This window comes from Labeo rohita, chromosome 4 (assembly GCF_022985175.1).
Source record: "Labeo rohita strain BAU-BD-2019 chromosome 4, IGBB_LRoh.1.0, whole genome shotgun sequence".
Classification (NCBI taxonomy): Eukaryota; Metazoa; Chordata; class Actinopteri; order Cypriniformes; family Cyprinidae; genus Labeo; species Labeo rohita.
Window position 1 is genome coordinate 23,752,241 of NC_066872.1, and position 22,533 is coordinate 23,774,773.

Consider the following 22,533-nt stretch of genomic DNA (forward strand, 5'->3'; position numbering starts at 1 on the left):
AAAGACCAAAAAGCAAAGCAAAATAAAGAAAAGCAAAATAAAACAAAGCAAAGCAAAACAAAACCATTGTTATTTGTTATTTCTATTATTTCTAAAAATTGTCTTAAAGCAAAGCAAACAAAAATTAAAGAAAAACAAAGCAAAACAAAAAAACAAAACAAAGCAAAGCAAAGCAAAGCAAAACAAAAAGCAGAGCAAAACAAAACAAAAAGCAAAGCAAAACAAAAAACAAACAAAAATGATCCCTTTTCTGTCTATGAGATTTTAATCCATCTAGATAAGTAACAATCAATCCATTTAGGTGCATCACAATTTTTTTTTAAAGACCAGAAAGCAAAAAAACAAAAAGCAAAGAAAAACCAAACAAAACAAAACACACAAAAAAGCAAAGTTAAACAAAACAAAACAAAACAAAACAAAACAAATCAAAGCAAAAAGCAAAGCAAAACCAAACAATATGCAAAAACAAACAAACAAAAAAAGCAAAACAAAGCAAAGCAAATCAAAACAAAAACCAAAGCAAAACAAAAACCAAACAAAAATGATCCCATTTCTGTCTATGAGATTTTAATCCATCTAGAAAAGTAACAATCAATCCTTTTAGGTGCATCACAATTTTTTATTTTTAAAGACCAAAAAGCAAAGCAAAACAAAACAAAAAGCAAAGCAAAGCAAAAACAAACAAACAAACAAACAAACAAACAAAAAGCAAAGCAAAACCAAACCAAACAAAACGGATACTGATACACTTATATATAAATAAAAATATACATATATTTGATAACTTTTCGTTTTTCTTTTTAATTAATTATTTAATTTATTAATTCATTATTGTTTAAATTTTATCTTCTCTATTATTATTATAACTTATTATCTAAAATCTTTGACATTTCCTTTGTATGTCATTGTTGTACCTGCTCTGGCGAGGGTCTGGTTGGCCTGGTCGCTGAGCAGCTGGGTGAGTCTGGCTCTCTGGGCGTCAATGGTTTCCTGCATTGCCTTCACTCGTACACGCAGGTTATTGTTTTCTGTCTGCAACATGGAATTCTCATGCACCATGTCATTGATGCTTTCCAGACCGTCCTCACCAACCATACGCTTGCCCTGTTTCAAAAATAAATATAAAAATGTAACATTCTATTCTATTCTATTCTATTTTATTTGTTATAATATAAAATACAAATAATGTAAAAATTTATTCATTTAAATTAGGGGAAAAAAAAAAAAAACTTCCTATATTATATCATATTAACAAATCATGTTTGTGAACATGATTTGTTTATTTGATATAATACAGGAACGCTTTTATACTTGAAATATATATGGACAGAGCACAAACCGTCTTGTACTCCATGAGCTCCATTTGCAGTCGGGCGATCTCTGTTCTCAGAGCGCTGATCTGTTGGCTGGCCCGGTCCTGGTTCACCATTACTTTGTTCTTGATGTTACGAGCACGGTTTGCATATTTAAGAGTGTTAAGGGTCTCCATGAAGTCTCTATCTGATGGACTGATGCAGGCGATCATCACTGTCTGACTGTAGGTCACAAGAGAGAGGCAATATTTAAAAAACTGCACAAACATCTGGAATATCTCCTAATAAGTTGTCTAAAAATGGAAATAATGTACAAATGCTCACCTGTTTCCTCCGAGGGAATCTTGAAGCAGGCGAGTGAGTTTGGAGTCACGGTAAGGCACGTGTGTGGAGCGTTTGCTCCTGTCACCCAAAGCGCTGATCACATTGCCAAGAGCTAACTTTATTACAACAAAACAAAAACTGAATTATTAATTATTAAAAGTAATCCAGACCAAATATACAGATATAGAATCATTTACTCTGTCATAGACAGTATGTCCTTGTTTACTCCAGTAAAAATGCTTGAATATATAAAAAAAGTCAATAATATTACTCACAATTATTTCATTTTATGTTGTAGTGAATTTTATGTTTGTAGTAAAACTGGACATAACTTCAAACAGAAAAGGTTACTAAGTGATTTTAATCTACTGAAATCATGCTAACATGCATATTGTTTTGTAGTTATACTTGAGAAACGGTGGGTATTTTTGGTGTTTATGAAATGGTGGTTTTTCCACTTCCACTTCTTTTCTTACCAGTCCACAGTTGATAGAGATGCCCTCTTTGGCTCGGTCCCCTGTGGCGCCTGTTCTCTTGAGTCGCTCAGAGCCAGCTAAATCCACAAAGTGAAATTTAGCTGTTAGCGTCTCAAACTCGTTCATTTCCGAGGAGCCATTCACCAGTCTGTTATCGGTCTCTGTGTCCTGGAAGACAACATAGAATTAAAAATTGAAGGAAGTAGAGTTTAATAGTATAGTACAGCTCAATCTACTTAAGTTCCCCAATAAAATAAGCATAACACACTTATCATGGGGCCTGAATGTTGATAACAATGAAATATGAAAATATATATTCCAAAACAGATTTCAGCATGTGTCTAAAATTCTATGGAGGCACTTTGTTCATTTCCAAGGTGGTGTATACAGAATAACAAATGCTCTTTCACTGCTGTGTGACAGTGTCATCTGAGCCAAAGTTTTCCAGCTGTAGGAGATTTGCCACCTACATTGTCTGAGGCACAGACGCGAACTTGGCACAGGTGGATGGTAAAGATGGCATGTGAGCGTGAGCTCTGGACATTCATCTGAGTGCTGGCGGTGGTGCGGGACAAAGCGCCCAATCTGAGACACTGCATCATCTGAAAGAAACAGAGAGGAGAATTCTGGGTTATAGGCACTGAGATAATTCAGCTCTCCTGAGAATGATTGACAATGAAGAAATTCATGAAACGATGATGAATGGATGAATACTTTAAACTTTAAAATAACTGATCAAATTTTATTGATTTATATTTTTGTAAAAAACTCACAAATTCTTATACAGACAAAATACTATATAAATTATAGAGGTTTCTATATTATTCAAATTAAAATAGCTTTTTTTTTAAAAAATAAAATAAAATGACAAAACCTGACAAACTTAACAAATAAATATGACAAAAAAGACATTTCTTGAAATAATCCACAAATATATATATATATATATATTTAATAAAAAGACAAAGTAATAAAATGTAATAAAAAAGAACTTATAAACAACGCATCTGTGTGTGTGTGTGTGTGTGTGTTTTAATAAAGAAATCTGGAAAACTTACACAATACAAATTACTTTTATTAGTTTTTTTTATTATTATAAATTTATTTTATTACATATTTTTATGACATAAAATGGACTGATTACTAGGGGTGTGCGTCGATCCGATATTCTGTATCGGTATCGCTCCGATACTGGCATTTTCTGCTGGATCGGGATATTGGTCACACGAGACCAACTCAAATCCGATTTCCGCTTACACTATTTTGTGTTATTGTTAAGCTCCACAAAAGCCACAAAAACATTATAAAGCATAATAAAGTTTTTTGTGCACTATATTTCAAGTGTTCTGAAGCCGTTCCATAGTTTAATGTGTAGTACAGATGAATAGTCAAGTTCACGCAAACTTTTCTCTCCTTTCTTGTTTGTCTCATCTATCATATGTTGCTGCATCATTACTGTTGTACATTTAAAAATAAATGTCTTTTCATAGTATATATTTATATATAAATGTATAACTAGTTTTTCATGAATGTATTTTTACAACAATACAAAGAGCAATGTGTAACATTTTACCAGATTTAGTCCTACACTTATTCACTTTAATTTGATCCCCACTAAATGTTTTTTTTTTTTTTTTTTGTTTTTTTTTCACTGAAAGTTTAGATTTTATAAAATGATTGGACACTCATGATTTTTCTAGAGTAACTTCTGCTATTGAATTTTCCACTAACTGTAGTATTTCAGATTATGATTATGTATTTTTTCGTTTGTTATTTTTTTAATAATGAAGTTAGTAGATTATGTGTAACACACAAAAGACGTCAACACACACTGAGTTATAGAAATTCTACAATGATTAAAAAAAAACAAAAAAACGGCGCTGTCATCTGATCGATATCGGTATGGGGCAATACTCAGAATTTTTGGTATTGGACCGGGATCGGTTCTGAAAAAGTGGTATGGGGCAGCCCTGCTGCTAACTGGTTTGTAATAATAACTGACAAAAATCTAAAAATAAAGATAAAACACTTTTATTTAAAATAACTGAAAAAAAAAAGGAAAAAAAAAAACATTTATAGATAAATAATTTTGAATCACTGCATTTTTTGATTGCATTAATTAAAATCAACCATTTTTTAATTTTTTCATGGGGGAAACCCTTGAAAAAAATAAAAATATACATTTAAAAAAAATGCATTTTAGCAAATGCAGAAGATAAGATATGTCCTCAACCCCTAGTATAAACCAACCTCTGCTTCTGAGCTAACAGTTCGTGTTGTGACTCCAACTGTGTAAATTCCTCCATTGGCATCTTCATGAATCTTAATGTTGGATTTCTGCTTGCGGGCTTCCACATCTCGAGTGGAATCAAACAGGTCCAGCACCTCCTCATTGTACAACTATGAAACAAAACACCGCACCTTAGACAGCTGAAAATATGCAGGAGTGGTTAAGTAATTAATTAGCCAAGCTCAGACATGTATGCTAACATCTCTAACGTCTTCCAATCTCTGCCAAAGTTACGACAGGCATGTTATATTTGTGGCACGCTGTCAACACCACCCTTTGCATCCCAGCATGACGGCAGCTCTGCTACACTTATCACAGGATAAATTTAAACCTCAGTGCTGATATGAAGAGATAACTCAACATCTTCACTTCCATTAAGACTGGAAATAACACCTCTGTTGGTTGAAAGATCGCTAAAGGGTGGTTACTTAAGCTTAGATGAAACCAGACTACAATTGAAACTGACAGTTAAGGTGTTATTTACCTCTAAGAACTGGGCGTTGATCTTAAACTCAGGTACGGGTCGCCCTTGTTCTGTGGCGGCCTGTCGCCGCTCCTCGATGCCTCTGAAGAGATGGCTGACCGCCCGTGGAATAATTCCCAACTCCTCATCACTGATGTTCACGTCAAAGCCCGTGCCCATGGTGTAGGTCTTTCCCGAACCAGTCTGGAAAGACACAGGAGGATGTCAGGTAAACAAGACCACTCAGTCAGAGGATATTAGTAATTAACTTACGATGCGTTTCAAAGTTCCTCATTGTAAATTAAAAGAATATTTCAGATAATTTTCAACTTAAAGTCTATGGACACCACCTGCAACAATTGCCACCAGAAACAAATTAAATTTGTCCCTCAGTTTGATAGTTGCTCATGAGTCCCTCGTTTGACATGGAAAGTTAAACTGCCTTTTGTTCTTCAGAAAAGACATGTTTGTGTATTTGAACCCTTTCCAACAATGACTGTATGATTTCGAGATCAATCTTTTCACACTGAGGACAACTGAGGGACTCATATGCAACTATTACTGAAGGTTCAAACACTGATGATTCAGTAGGAAAAATGATGCATTAAGAACCGGGGGTGAAAACTTTTGAACTTAATGAGAATGTGTACATTTTTTTTTTATTTTGCCTAAATATCTTATTTTTTTCATTTAGTACTGCTTTTCAGAAGCTACAGAACATACTTACATGTTCCTCAGAAGACAAAATAAGTTAGATTTACCCTAATCTTCAGATTTTTCCTTCTGAAGCTTCAGTGAGCGTATGAACCTTCTGTAATAGTTGCATGAGTTTCTCAGTTGTCCTCAGTGTGAAAAGATGGATCTCAAAATCATACAGTCATTGTTTTGGAAAGGGTTCAAATACACAAAAAATGCTAAAAAAAAAAAAACAAAACAAAGAATTTGTGGGACCTGAAGGATTAAAGATGTAAACTTTTGAACGGGGTTATTTGTATAAATTTAACTATTATTTTGTCTTCTGGACTATATGTAAATGTCTTTTATGTGACATCTTATTCAGGTCAGTACTAAATAAAAAATAACGTGCATTTTGTATGATCCCTTTTATTTTGGTAAAATAATTAACATTTTGCAGATTCTGCTAGGTGTACGTAAACTTGTGACTTTAACTGTATATAACAAAAAAAAAAAAAAAAAAAAAAAAAAATATATATATATATATATATATATATAAAATCAACCTGTCCCTCAGTGTGCACAAACAAAGATAAAAAACATTTATAGTAATGCAGATGTATTTTTTTTTAAATTGAAATTAGTAAAACATATATACAATGGAAATAAATGGGGCTTAAATGGGTTTAAGAATTTACATAAAATATATCAATCAATTAATTAATTTCTTTAAAATTATACTGAATCGCTCTACTTTTCCACAGAATGTGTCAAAACTCATTTAGCGTTAAAACCCAAAAACGCTGGGTTCCAAAGTCTTGTGGAAAACCTGCCTGTGCGGTTGATATGTGTGGTAAATGTGAAGCAGAGACATTTTCTTTTAGCCGAGGCAACAAGAGTGGGGGTGACAGGCCAGACAAAAGACGTTTGGGGTCTCTGTCGCCATAGACACACAGAAGAATGACACACAGGGCCTGCGCACATCACCCGCTGAAAGAGACGCTGACAGGAAGACAAGACCCCCAAACAACAGGGGGAGAATTAACAAAGCCAGAAAAGGCTGACAAAGAGTCGGGACTCTCATGAGGGAGAGGTTTTTTAATCATTATTCAAAGAAAGAACTTGAGACTTAATACACTAACTCTACTGAGGAAAAAAACAACACATTTGGACTGAGGGGATTAGACCTTTTTAGTAATCTATTAGCGTTAGATTACTTAAAAGAAAAAACAACAACAGCGTTCTTGTCAGAACATGTTCATCGTTCAAGCTCTGACAGAAGTATCACGGTTTGTTTGCTTTGCTTGATAAGTAGCATGCTCCACATTTACTGCACATTTGCTTTGTACAGTAAAGCAAAATGTGCAGAAAAAGTTTACAAAAATGTAAAAACACACACACACACTTTTACAGAGCGCTGCAGCGCTTACGTCATCTTTCAGGCCAAAACCAAGAAACAAGTTCAAAATCAAAGGATTTTTAGGACATTCCTTAAATGCCTGAAATCTCAAAATATTTTCATGTTTTGTTCTGTGACATCAAACACATCAGTAATGCCTACCTGTGATTTTTTAAAAGCTTTTACTTGGATGAAAGGGTCTTGAAAAAGGCGGTTGCTAACAAGTATCTAAATGAGACTAGTCATTGACATTACTTAACTTATCAACTTACTAGTTCAATTTCACAGCGTCATGTTTATAATCGCATTTTGCAAACTATGCTAACCCAAAATTTCACGGAAAACGTTTGTTAGACACTTAAAAAGTTGTTGGAAGCTGGTGAATGGTGGTGACATTTAGGTTTTGCAACCATAGTGTTGCAAATTTGTTTAAGACTATCATGTTGAATGAGAATCATAAACTTTTGCTGGTCACAAACCTTATATTCTCCAGTAAGCCTAAAGCCAATGAAAAAATTTTAATGGGTTTTGTCAAAAGAACCAGGGTGCTGCTAAATTCCGGTTTAGCCTACAAAATACTTCGTCATTGCTATAAAGCAAGAACACACAAGAAGCCATGAACTGGTTTTTGAACAGGCTCTTTTAAACAGTTCAAATAAGACAATTCACTAAAATTAAACTATTTTATACAGTGATGATTTCATAAGAATTGGTACAATGTGACTGATATTGAAAAGTATGATTTAAAAAAAAAAAAAAAAAAAAAGGGAGGTCAACCTAAATCAGTGTGGCTTAAGCAGACAGTATGAAAACTTATGAATGAGATTGTACAAATTCATACAAAGTAGTCAAAACTAAATATATAGTTACAAATTGCCATGAGAGTGTGCTGAGGCTCTGTTCGTAACATTTCATTAATAATATGTCACCCTGGACCACAAAGCCAGTCTTATGCTGCACAGGTATTTGTAGCAATAGTCAACAATACATCAAATGGGTCAAATTTATCGATTTTTATTTTATGCCAAAAATCATTAGGATATTAAGTAAAGATCATGTTCCAGGAAGATATTTAGTAAATTTCCTATCGTAAATATATTAAAACTTAATTTTTGATTAGTAATATGCATTGCTATGAACTTCATTTAGACAACTTTAAAGGTGATTTTCTCAATATTTTGATTTTTCTGCACCATCTTCTTCATTCATCATTTCTTTTCACCCCTTGTCCCACATGTCGCATATTGAGAAAAGAGCTTGCATTTTAATCAGTCTGTTGGTTTTTAATGATCATATTAAGAAAACGTCCATGCGTACTTTTAAGAAAGCTTTTTCTTTTTTTCTTTTTGCGGAGTAGTTTCCACACTTGATGCAGCTTTCAGACGCAACTTTATTCTTATTTTAATAGTTAGTTTGAGCCGGTTTCTATGGAAAACCATTTCTCGGAGGTGGATTCTTTTTACTCTCATGAAAAAGACGTGATTTCTCTCACTTGCATGATTGTGTGCACTCAGAAATATAAATCAGCGCATACGACAACAAATGTAATTAGTATTTAGCATAACAGTAGAAAATGTATGTGTCTCACACGTGACATTATTTTTATGAAAATAACCGACCGTTTCGCTAGATAAGACCCTTCTTCCTCGGTTGGGATCATTTACAACTACATCTGGGATAGTTTGAAGCCACATTTAAACTGCATTTTGGAAGTTCACCATATCGGGGCACCATATCAGTCCATTATATGGAGAAAAATCCTGAAATGTTTTCCTCAGAAAACATAATGTCTTTACAACTGAAGACAGAAAGACATGAACATCTTGGATGACAAGGGGGTGAGTACATTATCTGTAAATTGTTGTTCTGGAAGTGGACTTCTCCTTTAAGCACCTTTATTTTTAAGTGTAATTAAATTCTTGGCTGAAATGGAAAACTTCTGGACCCAAAAGTTCTGGGCTGAAAACCTAAACATTTTCAGTGCAGACTAAATTACTTCACTTCGTTACTGGGTTTCTGGTCATTTTGCAATCTTACCTGTCCATAGGCGAAGATAGTGGCATTATATCCTTCAAAACAGCCTTCGATGAGTTTCTCAGTGCAGTTGCTGTAGATACTGTCCTGCTGCGAGTCCATGTCAAAAACATAGTCAAACGTGAAGGCCTTGTCCTTTCCCAAAACAACCTGGGGCTCCCCAGGGGTCACAAACGTGCAGATGTGACATCCTTCTATCTTTTCCTTCGCCAACTGTGGACGAATCCTGGGAAAAAAAAATAGAAAATGTTTACATTAAAGAGGCAAATCATTTATCTGAATAAATGCTTTTTATTTTGAAACAAGAGCATTTTCGAATGAACATAATGACGAATTGTTGTGTGACAGTGAAGATCTATTGATCTGATATTTATTCACATTCATTTGATATTTAATTTTAATTTCATGGATACAGTCAGCAAAGTCAAGATCTTTGAGGTGGGACAGGCCAACATTTTTATTTTAACAGTTGATAAAAAATTAAATCTTTATAGGTTATTCATGCTAGTTTAATTGTTACATAATGGTTAAAAAAATCTAGGATTTGTGCCTCTAATGGTTTAAAAAAGTCTTCTAGGATACTGTACTCGTGGAAAAAAAAACACTCCAAAAACGCTCCAATCCCGAGTCCGTTCATGAACACAGATGCTCTCTGTTAGAGGAGAGCGAGAGAGGAAGCTCTGGCAACACGATAGGTAAACAGTCACACCCTGGGATTCATTTACTCACGTTTTCTGTTTTCATTATTTAAACCTTTCCTTCAACACAACCTGCCTCTCTGCCTTTTACTTTTTAGCCATTATTTCCAATGATTTTTGAAGGGAAAGTATCATGGAAAACAACTGTTAAAGAGGTAATTTACATATGGAAGTCTAAAAGGTGGTAGCAAAAACTGTTGCAAGTTTAATTCTTTGCCCCCAACACACATTAACATTCCCACATATGTAAAACTAAATGATTATAGTTACGCAGGTTCCATGCAGATGTGTCAGAATGTAATAAATAATGTATAATAAAACTTACATAATTTTTGGTGCAAGAAACAATAACATGAGACGAAATTATCATGTTTTTAGTATTAATTATTTATACATTTGCATGCAGATTAACATACTGTTACTGAATCAGCGTCCTAATATTTTAAACAGTGCTACTCTGTTTTTAACCTCAGTTCATAGCATGATTTTCCAGCTGCAAGCTTCTTTTCTCTCTTTCAGTTGTGATGTCATTTTTAAGACAGTAATGCTACTCAGACACTCGTGTGTGTCCAGTCTTTTCCAGTGACATCTCCAGTGTCTCCAAACCCTCTAAAATCCTGAATACAGGCACTCAAGGGTTAATTTTGTTCCTTGGTTTCAGAGCTACTCAGTGCATTCTATGCAGCTTAGAGTGGATACATAAACACATAACTTAAAAATAAGCCATATTACAATGACGACCTCTGACCACTATAAATCTTTAAAGTCTTGAGGATCTATAAATTGGTCTTGTAAACCCAAATGCACTCCAAGAACCCCTTAACCACAAATGATGTCAATGTGAGACCATAGTACGCCTCTGCGTGTGTAATTATACATACCGTAAAAGATATTGTGAGACATTTATGAGAGTGAAACACATTTCCCATTTCAACAGCTTGCACAAAACACTCCAGCGAGTCGTCCGACAGATTTGAGAATTAGGTTCAAATTAACACCCAGGGTTTATCTGAAACAGGACTGTTTGCGTAAGTTTTATTTGGACAGATGCAACACATTTTTTTTTTACCAGGACACTATGCACATTATAATATGTTTTGTTGTATTTTAAGACGAACAAATAGTAATATATAGTTGAGGTCAAAAGTTTACATACAGAATCTGCAAAATGTTATTTATTTTACTAAAATAAGAGGGATCATACAAAATGCATGTAATTTTTATTTAGTATTTACCTGAATAAGATATTTTACATTAAAGGTGTTTACATATAGTCCTCAAGAGAAAAAAATAGTTAAATTTATAAAAATGACCCTGTTCAAAAATTTACATACACTTGATTCTTAATACTGTGTTGTTACCTGAATGATCCACAGCTGTGTTTCTGTTTGTTTGTTTTTTAGTTGTTAATGAGTCCCTTGTTTGTCCTGAACAGTTAAACTTCCCACTGCTCTTCAGGACAAATCCTTTAGGTCCCACAAATTCTTTGATATTTTAGCATTTTTGTATATTTGAACCCTTTTCAACAATGACTGTATGATTTTGAGATTCATCTTTTCACACTGAGGACAACTGAGGGACTCATATGCAACTATTACGGATGGTTCAAACGCTCACTGATGCTTCAGAAGGAAACACTATGATAATTAGGCAAAATAAGAAAAAAATGTACATCTTCATTCTGTTCAAAAGTTTACACCCCTGGCTTTTAATGCATCATTTTTCCTTCTGGAGCATCAGTGAGTGTTTGAACCTTCTGTAATAGTTCCATATGAGTCCCTCAGTTGTCCTCATGAATGAATGAATAAATAAATAAGTAATTTTTGTTTGTGCATTTTACTATATTTTTATATACCGTTTATTATAATTAATACTGTATAGTTTAGACAAATTGTTGAGTTAAATGTATGTTGCCTTTAAATAAAAAGTCTGTGAAAAAAGTCTGTGAAAAGTAAAAGTTATTTTATTATGCAACGGTTACTTTGCTAGCAGTACGACTGAATCATACACTGAAATGATTAGTTCAAAAACATTGAATCATTCAGCAAAGAAACAAGTGACTTCCTTCATAAATGAGTCATTGAATTAGTCACTCAATCAATTTGTTAAAACAAAACAAAAAAAAAAAACCCTGATTCATTCTGGAATGAAACATTGCTGTGTGTTGCTCTGTGACATGCAAAGTTTGATAGAGACGATAACTGGCAATAATGAGTCTAAATTGCTTATTAATAATCTGTCATATAAGAGCATAATCACACAGTACTTAAGCTGTTTTTTCTTTATACAAACTCAGTGCTCAATAAATATCCGTTGACGCTGAAATTATCATTTGGTCTAAGCAATAAGAATTAAAATTGGATTTTCCAAATACTTCCCAGTTCCCACCCAAGCACTAAAAGAATCATGAATCAAAACTCCTAAGACTTTCGTTTAGCTTCGAAACACAAATGAGAAGCACATTTAAGCTTCAAATGTATCTTTTCATTATATTAAACAACTGTGACCCCTCGGAAGACTTAGATTAAACCATTTGATTAATACGGAATACTTTTTATGGTATATCTGAGAACTTCTTGAAGCTTTAAGTTTTGGTGAAATGGACTTTCAATGGATTTTCTCAGGAAAGCTGTTATATCATCTAATGCTATACATGGGGAGGGTCACACATTGTTCACAAGGCATAAAATAAGCTCAGCTTCTGACTGAATGCGTTAACCTCAACCCACAGGCCTCATTACTGCGATTACAGTGACAAAGACATCTCCACGGCCTCCCTTTTCCCAAGGAAAAGATCAGTAGCTTAAGTGGATTGGACCACGTTCTACAGGTCCAACAGTTATCTAGTCACTATACCCTGAAGCACAAGGGTCCATTTTGTCTGCGGTGGTGATCATTTGACCTCTAAAACGTCTCAGATGAACTCACAATGATCTCAAACGGTGAGCTAAGCAGAACTGGCAACATAAACAATGTTAGAAAAAATTCCAATAAAGCAGATGGAGACAGATGGGTAAGTGCTGATGTATCCTGCCCTGGAAAAACACGACCCTGTTATTGACTCTGAGTGGTATTATGGGTACATTTTATTTCCTAGTCTCATTAACAGCTGATTTATTGCTTGTTTTTGAGATGAGAACACATGATACCATAATTCGATATGAGATCACTGTATTTCTTCATCATGCATTGTTGCCTACATCTAAAACCAAAGATTCAGCAACAAGATTTTGACATTGGCTATTGGAAAATCCTCCACAAACTACTAAAAATAAACTACTATTTCATTAAATGCATTAGCTGAACACACGCTTAATCCTGCTTATCACACCTTGCATTTGTTCTGGATGGTCTGACTAATAAACACACTGATCGGTTTAGATTCCTTTGATTATACTATTAATGAGTAATACTAGTAAAGAGCTAACAGATCACATGTTTGCGATTTCTACAACACCCACATTTAAAAACTACAATGGCACTTCATGACTGTTGTAGTCATTATAATGAGAAAGATAATAGCTTCCAACCTGTATGGCTTTGATAAATATGATAAACAGCCTGTGACAGCATACCTACAGATCCATGTGATGCATATTACACACAAAAATGGTAAGTGGTTAAACTTGACAGCTGAATATCAAGGTGCAAAAGTTTTAATCTGTTCACCCACAAAGAGTACAACATGTGTCAAGTTTACAAGGCTGGTAGACCAAGCGGTTTCCAGTTAGATTGGGTTGGAAAGAACCTTACTGTTGTTGATCGGTTAAAGGGAACCCCGGGGTATTAAGACTTGTATGGATTAATATAAAGTAAATGATGTCTCTAACTAAAATACATAGTAGAAAACCCATGAAAGACTTACGTTATTAAAAAATCCACATCATTTTATACATATTTTGGACTATGGGGGGCTTTTCATGGGGGCCACTTGGTTAACTTGCTATTTTTACCACAACACAACTTGGAAAATAAAATACTAATACGATGCCACTTTGTGCGGTTTTAGTTGTAATTTTGAGTCGAATAGAAAAAAAGTGATAAGAAGAGGAGAAAAAAAATGGGAAGATGCCTATGGACGAATAAAACTTCCTGAAGACTCTCGTCTTTCTTCTCCCTACCTTAGCCCTAATGCCTTGGAGGCTTTTAGTAGACCACAGCTACTGAAAGAGCTTACAAACGGCAGAGACAAGAAACGCTAGATGCCAATATGGCAGGATGTAAACATGCTAACGCTTGTCATGACGCTGCAGCCACTGAATGAGTTTCTCAGCGTGGATTTCACTCGATATCCAGGGGCGTTTAGACTCCTTGCGGGGAAAATCAATGGTACAGCATTTGGTTTAAAACTATACTTATATCCATCACCAACTGTAAGCTCTTTCAGTAGCTGTGGTCATTGTATCAGTATTTTATTTTTTCCGAGTTGTGACAGTAGCGACAGTAGCGACAGGTAGCGACAGTAGCTCAACGAATAGCTGCCCGAGTGAAAAATTTCAAATCATCAAAATAATGGCGCCCCCCATAGTCCTAAATATATAAAACGAAGTGGATTTTAAAATAACGTAAATCTTTTATGGGTCTTTTATACATAATATCAGTAAGAGACATAATTTACGTTATATTAAGCCATACAAGTCTTACCCAAGGTTTCATTTAAGACTAAAATTCTTTCACTAACTAGGCACCCTCATGTTGTTCCAAACCTGTAAGAGTCTTCCTGTTCATCATGTTCATCTTCGGAGCACAGACAGCAATGCAACTACCATGTTCAAGGCCCAGAAAGGTAGTACATTGTTAAATAAAGTCATCCTTTTTGTTTTCTTTGCACATAAAAATATTCTCGTAGCTTCATAAACTTAAAGTTGAACCACTGATGTCACATGGACTATTTTAATGATGTCCTTACTACCTTTCTGGGTCTTGAACATGGTAGTTGCATTGCAGTCTATGCAGGGTCAGAAAGCTCTCAGATTTCATCCAAAATATCTTAATGTGTTCCAAAGATGAACAAAGGTCTTATGGGTTTGGAGGAACATGAGGGTGAGTAATTAAGATTTCTAGATTTCCTTTACAATATCTAGTCAAAGGATGCATTTTCTGTACAGCAGTGTAACTGCTTAACTACCAGTTAAATCATGACAGTTTCTCGAAACCATAGTAACTTTGTTACATATCCGTCACTCAAACCACATTCCCTAACAAGAAACTATACTTCCACCCAGAGGTCAAGAGCTGTGGTTCCAACAACATAACTTTGCAATGCCGTTTGCGAATGTTTGTTGCAACTATGGCCTCAGGAAACAGTTAAACAAATCATTTAACTATGTTAGTAACGACAGAACTTGCAACAATAGTTGACTAACAAAGCTTTTAAGAAATGCACCCCAGAATGCTTCACAATGAAATTTATAAAGTAAAGAAAGGACAAGTTTCAATCTTACGACTGCCACAGAGGGCACTATAACAAACGCTGCTGTGTGTTTATACCCCCTTTCACACATAGCCCCTTTAAAGCCCCTTCCATACTAGTAAATTGCCGTAAAATTATCAGAACGACTTTTCTAGTAAATACAAAAATGCACTGTTCACAGAGGCAACGACGTTCCGTCTTTTTACCGGTAAAGCACCATTTAAACATCAGTTTCAAAATACCAGCAAATTCCGTGACATCATTAACCAGAAATTACTTCTTAATGGTTGCGCCTCCCGGTGTTGTGTTTGTGAACATGGAGGGGTATACACAATTAGTGTTTCTGTTGCATTCATGAGGCTGCTTTTGGCTCAGAGACATTGTAGTAGACAACTTCAAACCGAACCACACAGCGTGGAGTAAATGCGTCATCTGCGTCAGAATGTTCTGATCGGCCCAGAGTAAACATTGCACGTCAGCACGTTCTCAACTTGTAAATGCTCATACTGGTAATCTTGCTCTGCGTTCACACAGAGCACATTACTGGTAATGTTACAACTTCTCATAACAGTAAATTGCCACAACTAATTTAACATTATTTTTGTAAAGGTCATGTTCACACATGATATCTTAATGGTAATTTACTGATAGTTTACCAGTAAAGACTGTATGTGTGAAAGGGGCTTAACTGCATAATAACACCAGTTTAAAAGCATAGACATTTAAAGGTAACTCTGCGTTTGCATATTTGGATAGAGCGTGAAACTGCGCAGCAGCCTAGACTTGCTGATAGTCAAAATTCTGTCTATGTGAGACGATTTTCTTTGCATATTTGTGACTGTGTATGCAAAGACTCTTCAAACACTTCTGAAAAGAAACATCATCACTGAACCCTACACGGAACTGCTGTAAAATACATCCCATTCTGGGAAATCTCCTTTTTCTGTAAGTCCAAATAGTTCATATTCAATGAAAGGTCATTTAAGGTTGCGTTACCCAGGAAAGCATTTTCCTGGGTAAATAAGTGACCACGGCGACACAGGAGACAGAAATGGGATGTGAGGATTTCCCCGCCTTCATTTTCCGTTTGCCATCGTTGAACAGTCAACTTAACTATCACTTTATCTGTGTTGTATTGTCCAGATTAAAGCCTGATTGAAGTGTTGGTTTTGCACAGATTAGTTTTGAGTTTCAGGGCCTCTATACTGTTTTACTAAGGATTTCATTTAAATAACCTAATAAACAGGTACAAACAAGCTCGATTTCTTATGTAATACCACAGGAAGCACAAACACGTGACATCAGATTTCCAAGCTGTTCTAAAAAGCAAACACTCTGCTTTAATGCTTTTTCACTAGTTCTGCTGCTGCTTTCAACAAACAGGCCACAATCTGGCCTCATATTACTTAAGCTAATTAAGTTACCATGAAACAGCAAAACACATCAATAATGTCTGTAAATTTCCTTAATGGAGATTTTGTTCTGTCCAATTTCCGAGGTCTTGACATTCTCCACTGTTACTATTAAAATCTAAAATGATGTCAAAAATATCTAAGATTAAAGGAGTAGTCCACTTCCAGAACAACAATTTACAAATAACTTACTCATCCAAGATGTTAATGTCTTTCTGTCTTCAGTCGTAAAGAAATTATGGTTTTTGAAGAAAAGCCTTTTAGGATTTTTCTCCATATAATGGACTTCATTGGTGTCCCAATTTTGAACTTCCAAAATGCAGCTTCAAAGGGCTATAAACAATCCCAGCCGAGGGACTTATAAGGGTCTTATCTAGTGAAACGATCTGTCATATTTTTCGAAAAATAAAAATCTGTATACTTTTTAAAGCCGAAAGCTCGTGTAGCACAAGCTCTGGGATGCGCGTCCACGATGCTACGAATTAGTAATGGGTCGTTCTTGAATGATCCTTTCATTTTGAACAAATCTTTAATGTGACTCGGGAAGAACGAGTCGTCTCGGGGAGTGATTCAGTCACGCATGCGCAACATCCTATTAGGTTCTGTACTGGAATTAGTTCACCTGTTTTGAGTCTTCAGGTTTTTTGAGTCATTCGTTTATCTTAAGGGGCTGTCACATGATGAACAAACGACTCAAACCCGAAAACTTATCAAGTAAGAGGTCAGCTAATCACAGACTAAAGACCCAGGCAAACAATGAATTAATCTTTTCTGTTTCTTATAGCATTATTGTTTTGTCTTGTTTGATCAATGTTTGTATAAGCAGTAGATGTGTTAGGGAAGTAACACATAAAATTTTAATTATATTTTGCTAAAATGAACGAAATGACTCGAAAAAAGGTTCGTTCATTTTGCTGAACGAGACTCAAAGGTCCGAGTCGAGAAAATGATCCAAACTTCCCATCGCTACTACGAATCAAGTGTAAGTTCATCGTCTGTGTACTGAGTATGGCGAAAAACTCCATCTTATTTTCTCCTACAACTTGAGAGGAGGACATTGTTGTACCTTTATGTTTGTAAACAGCGCACTTGCACTTTCTTAGTCTTTGTGCGTTCGCTTTGTAAACACTGGGTCTGAAGTTCCGCCTACGTTCCACGTGACCTTTCGATGTGATCCAATACTATGTAGCGTCGTGAACGCGCATCCCAGAGCCTGTGTGCTTAAAGAGTATAAAAAATGTTATTTTCCGAAAAAAATGACAGATCATTTCGCTAGACAAGACCCTTCTTCCTCGGCTGGGATCATTCAGAGCCCTTTGAAGCTGCATTTAAACAACATTTTGGAAGTTCAAAATCGGGGCACCAATGAAGTCCATTATATGGAGAAAAATCCTGAAATGCTTTCCTCAAAAACCATAATTTCTTCACGACTGAAGACAGAAAGACATGAACATCTTGGATGACAATGGGGTGAGTAAATTATTTGTGAATTGTTGTTCTGGAAGTGGAGTTCTCCTTTAAAATGATATGTAAATCAATATATTCAAGAACTTAATTTTTAAAAATGTATTTAAAAAAAAAAATGTTCAATTTTACATTTTTCATTATTTTCTGTGGTAATCTTCTGCATGTACAGTAACAGATGCTGTATATAAACCTTAAATTGTTTCAAACTCTGACACCTTTTTAACATCCTGTCAGGATAAGCATGTCTCTTGTGTATTTTAAAAATGGGGGAGTATTTTGCAACATCAACTGTGCTCGATCACTCTGGAAATTGCGAATTAAGCTGGCTTGACTTGAACATACAGGAAATATCCACACTAGCTGACTGTCTGCTCACAGGTCTCACTGCACACATGTAAGGTTATGAACAGGAAGGTCACAGGTGACTGCGATGCCACCCAACTGTCACCCTAAGGGTCAAGCAGAAGCAAAAGAGATGACAAATGACGAAAACAAAGACCCAAAACATCCACCTACGTCTGCTCCCATGAGCTCATTGGCAACAAAACATCAACAATCATACATGGAAAGAATCAGTTGCTTTTGGAACAGATATTTAAAGGTAAAGTGTGCTGTTTTTGAATGTAGAAAATGTATCTGTTTAGTTGTTTTTACCATTATGTTCTTGGTGGGAAAAAAACTGAATAGAATTCCTAATAATGTCTTTTTATAAACTCCATAATCAGCACATTTGCTGTTTTAAAAGCAAACCACAAGCTATCTAACACAAGATATCTCTAGGGAGTAGGGCCGAAATAAAAGCACTTTTCTATTTAAACTAGATAAATTATATGTGGGAACAAAGGGATGGAAAAAAGAGCCAAATAAGAGACCAAGTGACAGGAGAAAGATATACTGTACATATCTTTGGCTTTTCAGAATAGCTGTGGTGGAAACTGTTGTGTCTGACTCTTCAACAAGCCATTTAACATGTGCACAGATGCCTCCCATGCTTAAGTAAACATTAAAGCATCTGTCTCAAGACGAGCACTAATGCTATTGTCTTTGTGTACACAACCACCCAACCCAGTGTGCACGTGAGTCTGTTAACTCATCAGTTCACATGACAGATGGTTCCTAGGGTTGGTTCTACTCAGCTGGTTCATAAATAATCATGAGAAGACCTAAAAAAAATCCATTTGGGTTGCAACAAAAGGTGGAGCTCTTGATTTAATCTAGTCCAGCCTTTTTTTTTTCTCTGAAAATCTGGAACTATTATGCCCAGTCACGATACTCATAAGGATGTAATGGTTAAAGACACAGTGCATATTGTAGTTTATGTACATTTAATGTACTACAAATCAAAGATTTGGAATAATTATGATTTTGTTGAAAGAAATCTGTTAAGCTCATAAAGTCTGATCAGAAATGCAGTTAAATACAGTTAAATATACCTGTAAAATTGTAAAATAATTACAATTTCAAAATAAGTGATTTCTATTTGAACATATTTTAAAATCTAACTTATTCCTGTAATGGCAAAGCAAAATTTTCAGCATCATTACTCCAGTCTTCAGTGTCACATGATGCTTCAGAAATCATTCAGATATGCTAATTCGCTGCCCAAAAAATTCTTATTCATTCATTTCTTATTATATTATGCTATGCTGCTTAATATTTTTGTGGAAATCATGACACACTGCTATTGAAAAGTTTTGGGTACGAAAGATTAAAATAAAAAAAACACACAAAAAAAAAGCCATTAAAACAAAACTAAAGCAAAAAGGAAATTGATTCCACTAAAAAATTAATTAGCAAAACATTTTTTCAACAGTGATAATAACAAGAAAAGATTATATTGATAATAACTGACCACCAAATCAGCTTACTAGAATAATTTCTGAAGGAAGCTCATAAAGTTTGCTTTCATTTGGTCAGAAGTGCAGTTAAAAACTGTAAAATTGTGAAATAAAATTGCAATTTATTATAAGTGAGTTCTATTTGAATATATTTTAAAATATAATTTATTCCTATGATGGCAAAGCTAATTTTTCAGCATCATTACTCCAGTCTTCAGTGTCACATGATGCTTCAGAAATCATTCAGATATGCTAATTCGCTGCCCAAAAAATTCTTATTCATTCATTTCTTATTATATTATGCTATGCTGCTTAATATTTTTGTGGAAATCATGACACACTGCTATTGAAAAGTTTTGGGTACGAAAGATTAAAATAAAAAAAAAACACAAAAAAAAAAAGCCATTAAAACAAAACTAAAGCAAAAAGGAAATTGATTCCACAAAAAAATTAATTAGCAAAACATTTTTTCAACAGTGATAATAACAAGAAAAGATCATATTGATAATAACTGACCACCAAATCAGCTTACTAGAATAATTTCTGAAGGAAGCTCATAAAGTTTGCTTTCATTTGGTCAGAAGTGCAGTTAAAAACTGTAAAATTGTGAAATAATATTGCAATTTATTATAAGTGAGTTCTATTTGAATATATTTTAAAATATAATTTATTCCTATGATGGCAAAGCTAATTTTTCAGCAGAATTACTTCAATCTTCAGTGTCACATGACCCTTCAGAAATCATTCAGATATGCTAATTTGGTGTGCAAGAAACATTTTTTACTATATTAAAAATACTGTGTTGCTTAATATTTTTGTGGAAAACCATGGCACACTACCATTGACAAGAAGACGTTAAAAAAAAAGAAAGAAAAGAAATTAATTCCACAAAAATATGTTTTTGTTCATTCCCGTATACCTTTTATAACTTTTGACCATATTATATTATAAATAATATTATAAACATCATGAATTAGAACATGACATCCTGATATATATGTTTACAAATGTTTAGTATTTTAACAAAACTGCTTTACTGCTTACTGACCCACTTATTGACCTTGTGTAGAAGGCAGCCACATTGGCTGTTTTGCATCTTATGACTATGGTGAAATTTTAACCAAAGGAAAGTGTGTAAATCTGAGCTTTTGATTCAGTTGCTCAATAACAGATGTTTGCCACACTATCTTTCAGCCTAAAAAATAACAAGAAAAGAGGTCAAATAAGTGATAAACTACATGCAAGCCATAACCAAACAGAGATACATTCATCTGCAACATAAACCTCGGACCAATTCGACTCGACAGGCTCAGAGTAATTCGACAAAGCACTCTGTTGTTAAGATCAGGGGTTTAAATATTAATGCTTTGACCGTGGTATTGAATATACCAGTGGTGGAATCTTACAGGCCACAAGAGAACTGCTCAAAACCTACACATGTAAAGTCCTAAACAACATGCTGTTAAATGCTTTGAGCTGTATCACGCATGTATGACAAGTCTTCAGTGCCATGTTCAAGAATGAAGTCATAGCATTACAAGAATAGGCCTTAAGTTTTAATGTTTTGAGAATGATGTCATTATAGGTCTTTTAAGAGCAAAAAGTCAGAGCTTAGAGATTAAAGTCAAGTTTATTTCAAGAATAAACTCGTCCTATGATGAGATGTCATCTTTAATAGTTTGAGAGTAAACTCAAAATTACAAGAATAAACGTGCAAAATTGTAGTATGAGATTAAATCATATCCCTATAGTGTTAAGCATGCCTTTTCTCATATGTTGTTCTATTTCTAAGGACTTTATTGACAATATAAAATTACTTTAGCCTCCTAATTTTCAGGTTTCATTTATGTAACAATACAAATTTATTTTCATAATGTTAAAAGTATATTCTCATTTTTCAATGTGGCACTAAAACACCATCATACAGGAGAAAGCTTATCTCAGTGAAGCTTTCTGAATGTGATCCCTGTTCCACACATATTCATGTGCCAATTGCAAAACTCATTTATTAAGTAAGGGGAATCTGTCCTGACCTGGCAAGTACACAAACAACTAACAGCTAAAGCTAAAGCATCAGTGAGCATGTGAAACTTACGTAATAGTTGCATATGAGTTCCTTAGCTGTCCTCGGTGTGAAAAGATGGATCTTAAAATCATACAGTCATTGTTGGAAAGAGTTCAAATACAGAAAAATGCTGAAAAAACAAAAAAATTGTGGGGCCTGAAGGATTTTTCTGAAGAACAGCAGGCAGTTTAACTGTTCAGGACAAACAAGCGACTCATGAGCAACTTATCACTAAACAAAAAAAAACACAGCTGTGGATCATTCAGGTAACAACGCAGTATTAAGAATCAAGTGTATGTAAACTTTTGAACGGGGTCATTTTTATAACTTCAACTATTATTTTATCTTCCGGACTACATGTAAACATCTTTTATGTGAAATATTCAGGTCAGTACTAAATAAAAAATAACATGCATTTTGTATAATCCCTCTTATTCTACAAGGTGTATGTAAACTTTTGACTCCAACTGTATATAGCCCTTGATAGTTTGAAGCTTGAATGTCCATCAACCCAAAATTCAACATAAACCAGTTGTGACTTATTAAAGATGTTCCCAAGCAGCATCTGAGCATAGGAAATCTATTAAATGTCATTAGAACAAAAGATGAATGAATCCAAGAGTCTCTGAACACAAAACTAAGCGCTTTAGAGAGCAACAGCGTAAC

At 34.6% G+C, this 22,533-nt stretch overlaps 1 protein-coding gene across 1 annotated transcript in view; it reads right to left on the reverse strand.

Moving 5' to 3' along the window:
• The window catches only part of LOC127163946 (kinesin-like protein KIF21A), a 54,666-nt gene that overhangs the window by 26,378 nt on the left and 5,755 nt on the right, over positions 1-22,533 (reverse strand). Inside the window, 8 exon segments of the mRNA XM_051107526.1 lie at positions 915-1,104; positions 1,340-1,535; positions 1,638-1,753; positions 2,114-2,281; positions 2,584-2,715; positions 4,364-4,513; positions 4,888-5,070; positions 8,978-9,200. Coding sequence (XP_050963483.1) covers positions 915-1,104; positions 1,340-1,535; positions 1,638-1,753; positions 2,114-2,281; positions 2,584-2,715; positions 4,364-4,513; positions 4,888-5,070; positions 8,978-9,200 — 1,358 coding nt within the window.